The sequence below is a fragment of the Anolis sagrei genome, chromosome 5, assembly GCF_037176765.1.
Source record: "Anolis sagrei isolate rAnoSag1 chromosome 5, rAnoSag1.mat, whole genome shotgun sequence".
NCBI lineage: Eukaryota > Metazoa > Chordata > Lepidosauria > Squamata > Dactyloidae > Anolis > Anolis sagrei.
Genome location: NC_090025.1, coordinates 119,890,021 through 119,896,020, shown reverse-complemented (window position 1 = coordinate 119,896,020; position 6,000 = coordinate 119,890,021). Strand labels below are relative to the sequence as shown.

The following is a 6,000-nucleotide window of genomic DNA, read 5'->3' as shown; positions in this document are numbered from 1 at the left end:
CCTATGGGAGTCCTCTGTTCCTAACTCCCTTGAATGTGGACAGCTAACTGCAGAGTACATATCACTGAACCAATGAGATTTCGATAAATGTTGACATGACATTTAGTGATTGATTCAATAGGTACTTTAGTCAGGACTAGCACGTTAATTTAGGTCAAGGTTTACATCCTTGATTTGCTTACATGTTACACATTCCAAAACACAGTAAGGCAAAGAATGTTTGCCAGTACATCCTTTCTTCCTATTTTCCTCTGGGTATTTTTAAAATATATATATTAACACTCAAATACAAATAAACAAACGTGGAAAGTATTTTCAAAGAATAAACTGAACCTATCTCTACCAGTTCTTAGTGCCACATATTGCTGCTATAGGACAATGTAGTTTGACTGTTACTAATAAAAGAAAGGTCTTCTAGTTTTCACAAAGGAAACATCTAGTATCTCATTCCTCTCACCATTCATGGCATGACAAATTGTTGGAAGCAGTATGCAACAAAGTCTGAAAAAAAAGTTTAGTGTTGCAATCCCATAGTCATGTATTAAACGCAATGCCTACTTCCAAACACAGATCAAATTGGTCTTTTCACACACACACACTTGATGCAGTCATCACCTAGTTGTTGTTTCCCAGGAGTATTTCTATGTTTAAAGAAAGATTCCAATATAGGAAGTAGCCAGAAATGTTCCCCAAAAACTACATATCTCAGCATCAGTTTTAGGTACTTACATTTTATTGTAGAGTTCTCAAGTTAAATACAAATCTATGGGGTTCTTCCATATCAAATTAAAGACTAGTGCAACTAGTTTGTTATATTTAAGATGTACAGATGATTGATAGTTAATATTCCTCCTTGTATTATATTTACACATTTCAATATATTGTTTACTATTTACAAAGCATATGCCATAGATATAAATTGGTTATTTGCACTGTACAATTTTTTGTTACAGAGATTAATTAGTATTGCATTTATGACAACAGCATCTTCAGCATTTTCCTGATGAACTTTTAGGAAACTACACATCAGGTTACATTACTGGATGTCCTGATATCTTTTCTATGCTGAAAATATTAACAGAAGAATAGCTACATTAAATACCAATTTAATTGTTACTTTTCTTGTTCTAGTAAAGGGATGTAGAAATGGCAGAAATATGTCTTCCACGTAACATTTGGTTGGGATGGCACTTTACCTGAGATACAAAAAACTATCAAAAACTAAGATTAATTCCCTTTTAAAAGAAAGGTATATAGGGAATACATACCATATATATAGGGAAAGATGTGCATGAAATTATATCAGTCATCTGCAAAATACCCCATTTGTATAAAACAAGAATGCACGTTCTGCATTTAGGAAAATCTGATGTGCTTAACCTGCTTTTTCTAGCTTTTCCAGGTTTTTCCCCCACTATGATATATTTCTTAATTTTTCAATAGGAAGCAATTTAACTCCTAATGGAGCTTGGAAGCTGCGATGAGTCAGATCACAAATAGAACTTATAAAGGAAGCTTATTATTCTTGTTCCTCAAATATCCCCCCCCCCCCCCAATATAATATCACAGACTCCTTATAATTGCATTTCTAAAAATCCCATGTGTACGGAAATTGCACTTTTTTCCTTTTTAAAAATGTTCCTCGTCATTAACAGGTATTATGTTTTTGCTATTTTAGTTTTGTATTCTGCTACTGGAAGAAGTTTTGTTAGGCACAACATGACACTTTGTAAACTTAAGAGACAAACATGGCAGAGAAATCATATATGAACATAAAAGTTAGCAGTTATCTGGTGTTTGAGTAAGACACATACCCCGTGCTCTGTAGAAATGTTGAACTATGCCACAGAAATCAATTCCATCTCCATAACATGTACTACTATGTAATATCTTCATGACAAGATGAAAACCTCCTATGGCAGTATCTGCTAATACTATGCTAGACCCAACCTTCCATGCACATTATATTACTTTCTGGAAGGATAGGTGTTGTAGCAGTATATGTCTTCTCCTTTAAGCAATGTTGTATTGTGATTGCTTAGGTAAGGCAACACTACCAGCTCCCCCTTTATTGTTGTCTTGGAAGCTCTCCATCCCCATGAAAGTGGTCATACCCATCAATCCAGAAAATCACAGAACAATTGTATTAATTCAATAAAGCTATTAAACAGCCATGTGTTCGGGAAAATGAGGATTTAAACTAGGGGAAGCCTGGATTTCACACCCAGCGTCCCCAAAATATGCATGGCTAAATAGTAAGACACTTGTAAATAATTTTTCAATATATATATATATATTTAAAATACCCTTAAGGTATCTTTATAGCCTCTAAAGAACACGAATCTATCGCACTTTAAAGCCAATCCTCCAAAGTGTGTGTGGGGCTGTGGGACAGTAAACAACTCTTCTTATATATTGAGGCTTCTACACTTCTGTTAGGCAGCAATATAACAAGTACAGCTAAACTGAAAGACATACAAAGCAAAACCAAAAGGCACATTTGAAGAGCTCTTGAAATTAAGATCTACAGAGTTTAGGGCTAATCCAATTAAGAAAAAATGTTTCCAAAATGAGGGCTAGGGGACCCATTCCCCTGCAGGTGTTGATAAAATACTATTTTCATCATCCCATCTCATTTGGGGACAGCGAGGCTAGTTGGGACAGATGGACGAAAAGTGCAGCATCACCTTCTCGATGGTATGCTGGCTTCCTATGCACATTTATGTAAAAAATATCCAAACCCCATCTATTTCGCCCAAAATTGTCCAGTGCAGGGATAACTTTTAACATTGGATACTACAAGTGTACTATTTGGATAAATAGGCCCTTAAAGTAGGTTAATAACTATTAATGTTTGCTAGAGCCTTCTATAAAGTGCAGCAACTTAAGTTACCAAAATCATAGTTTGATTTGTTAGATGTTTTCAGGTGAGACAAAATTTTCAATCAACTTGTGCATTAGTCCTCAAATGCATATCTTATACAGGCAAATTCCTCTGGCAAACTTCTTTTTTTAGCCAACATAATTGGTAAGTAAAGCAAATTGAAATGGCAAACAGGGAGACTCGAATAGCAGAATCACCATCTATCTTGTGTTCCAAAATTTGCTTAACACAATTAAAAATCCATGTGAAAGGGTGAAGCAGAAACTTGGTTGTTGGCTGGGAGAGCAACTAACTATTTCTGTGTTTCCTCCACAATCAAAGCAGCCTATGTTTGGTGGAGTTAGACATAAAATGCATCAGATAAAGATCCATTTTTTAATTGTTCCAATCATGTTAGAAATTCATCATAAGGCAATCACACATTAAAATATATCCTTTACTGTAAATTAAGGTTCTCATTTTTTAAAAAAATCCTTGACGATTAGAAGTCTACATACTGAAAATATTTGATAGCTTTAAGCATTAAGTTATGTGTACATTGTTATGGCAGAAGAGAGCCATTTCTTAATGTACAGCCAACACACTGCAGAAAGTAAAGTGAAATAAGTTATTAACACTATTTGCCCTTCACAGTGTATAACATCTGGGGATTTCTTGTGTTCATGTATGTGGCATAGTTTTCAAGTTCTCAACATTGTGTTCCACTGAAATCTGTTAACTTGGTTTATTTGTGTAAACAAAGATAACACTAAAGGTATTTAAATATTTTGTGTTTCAAACTAAAATAAAAACAAGCCCATACAACTCCTATGTGACCTTACCACCCAATTCATTTGTCCTCATTTTCAATGCAAGACTGATTATTCCTATTAGCTCCCAAGCACACCAGACACCAGAAATATTTCCATCAAAATAATGAACACAATCAACTAGGAATAAAGCTCATGGAGACAAGACAATCAGTCATTAGATACCAATGAACATAAAACACTTTCTTCATTAACATAATAAGTCAATTACTGAAGGAAAACGGAAGCATGATAATAAGAAAAGGGAGCTTCCAACTTTTCTGTAGGCATTGAACAAAAATGTTCCCTTTGAAACCAACATGGTCTTCTGTGTTGTCCATTTCTTTGGTAATCCAATGATCACATAGGTTCTTGCAGAACTATACTGGAACGCTTCACATGAATAATTGGGTGGGTAACGGTGTTTCACACAACAAGAATAATGAAAAATGATGCCACAACAGCAGTATACATTTATTTCTTTTGTTCTTTCATCTCTTGTAATGGTTGGGAGCATCTGCAAATGCAAACTTCAGCCTGTAGGCTTCTGCGAGGAGAACACTGATCTCTTCATTTCCCCAATGCATTGTGGGTAGGTTCTGTAAAAAGATTAGTAGTTCCTTAAAGAGAAAAGAAAAAGAAGAGAATTAGAACTAGAGATATTTTGTCACCGTCTCAGGTCTCATTAGGTTGGTGAAGGTTTGTTTAGAAAAAGCAACTAGAACTTTCCATCAACACTAGAACTACATGTTATTCTGATTTATTTTGAAAATGGTTCTGTTTGAAATGAACTTATACATCACAGGTAAAATATGTTTTATATTTATTATAGAGCAAACATTCATAACAATTGTTTGAGATGCCCAGAAATACTTGCCATGCAACATGTATATAGAAATACAGCAATTAAAAAACAGTATTCCCAAGATGAGTAAACCTGGGAGAATCATTCAGGAGATAAGCTCTGGAACTCCCTCCCTAAAGAAATAAAGCTGCTCCCCTCCCTCCTCTCCTTTAAAAAACAACTGAAGACCTATTTTTGCTCACTAGCATATGGAAAGAAGGAGGATTAGATGGTCGAGATATCACTGTCGGGCCTCTGATTGAGAACTATTCATATTTGGCCTTCTCTGGTCACACCAGCCCAATGACCTCATTTGACTACATAACCAACCCACACCATTTTGCGAATTCTAGCTAGCTTTTGTACACTAATATGGATGTTTTGTTTAGATTTTATGTTATTATAGAATTTTGTCTGATTACATGAAGTTTAATGTATTGATGTCAGGTTGAATTAACTGATGTTAGGTTTTAATTTTATGTTAGGTTTTAATGTTACTTTTATATGTGGGTTTTTCTGGGATTTTATGTTGGTATCGTGTATTTACTAGGCACTGAATGTTTGCCACTGTTATGTTGGAATCTGCCCTGAGTTCCCTTGGGGAGATAGAGTGGAATACAAATAAAGTTTATTATTATTATTTGAAACACAACAGGATGAGTCCACAGCAGACACTCTGCTGGCTGTTGAATTGGATCACTTGTCAGACACTTCCCAAGTGTCTAGGACTGTGTGATGTATCGGCGAATAATGCGTGCAGATCCCAGTAAGGTGGCCTTCTGCAGCTGGCAGATGGTAATTTTGTCAGCGCCGATTGTGTTTAAGTGCAGGCCAAGGTCTTTAAGCACTGCACCCAATGTACCGATCACCACTGGGACCACCTTTACTGGCTTGTGCCAGAGTCTTTGCAGTTTGATATTTAAATCCTCATATCATGTCAGCTTTTCGAATTGTTTCTCTGCAATCCTGCTGTCACCTGGGATTGCAACATCTATGATCCATACTTTGTTTTTTAATACGATTTTGAGGTCAGGAGTATTATGCTCCAAAACTCTGAATCCGGAAGTCCCAGAGGAGTTTGGCATGTTCATTCTCTGTAACTCTTTCCGGCTTGTGATTCCACCAGTTCTTTGTTGCAGGCAGATGGTATTTGTGGCACAAGTTCCAATGCATCATCTGAGCAATGGTGTTATGCCTCTGCTTGTAGTCTGTCTGCGCAATCTTCTTGAAGCAGCTGAGGATGTGATCCATTGTTTCATCTGCTTCCTTGCAGAGTCTACATTTGGGATCTGTTGCTGACTTTTCAATTCTAGTTTTGATGGCATTAGTTCGAATGGCTTGCTCTTGGGCTGCCAGAATCGGGCCTCCCATCTCCTTTTTCGGAGTTCCATTTGTGAGCCACAGCCATGTTTTTTCTTTGTCAATTTGGTTCTCAATTTTTGCCAGAAACTGTCCATGGAGAGCCTTCTTTTGCCAGTTTTCTC

General features: G+C 36.2%; 1 protein-coding gene across 1 annotated transcript in view; it reads right to left on the bottom strand.

The window, feature by feature from the left end:
* Window positions 1-715: 715 nt before the first annotated feature.
* TBC1D22A (TBC1 domain family member 22A) overlaps window positions 716-6,000 on the bottom strand; it is a 170,198-nt gene continuing 164,913 nt past the window's right edge. The window contains exon 13 of the mRNA XM_060777812.2: window positions 716-4,292. Coding sequence (XP_060633795.2) covers window positions 4,164-4,292 — 129 coding nt within the window. The 3' untranslated portion in view covers window positions 716-4,163. The remainder of the gene's footprint in view (window positions 4,293-6,000) is intronic.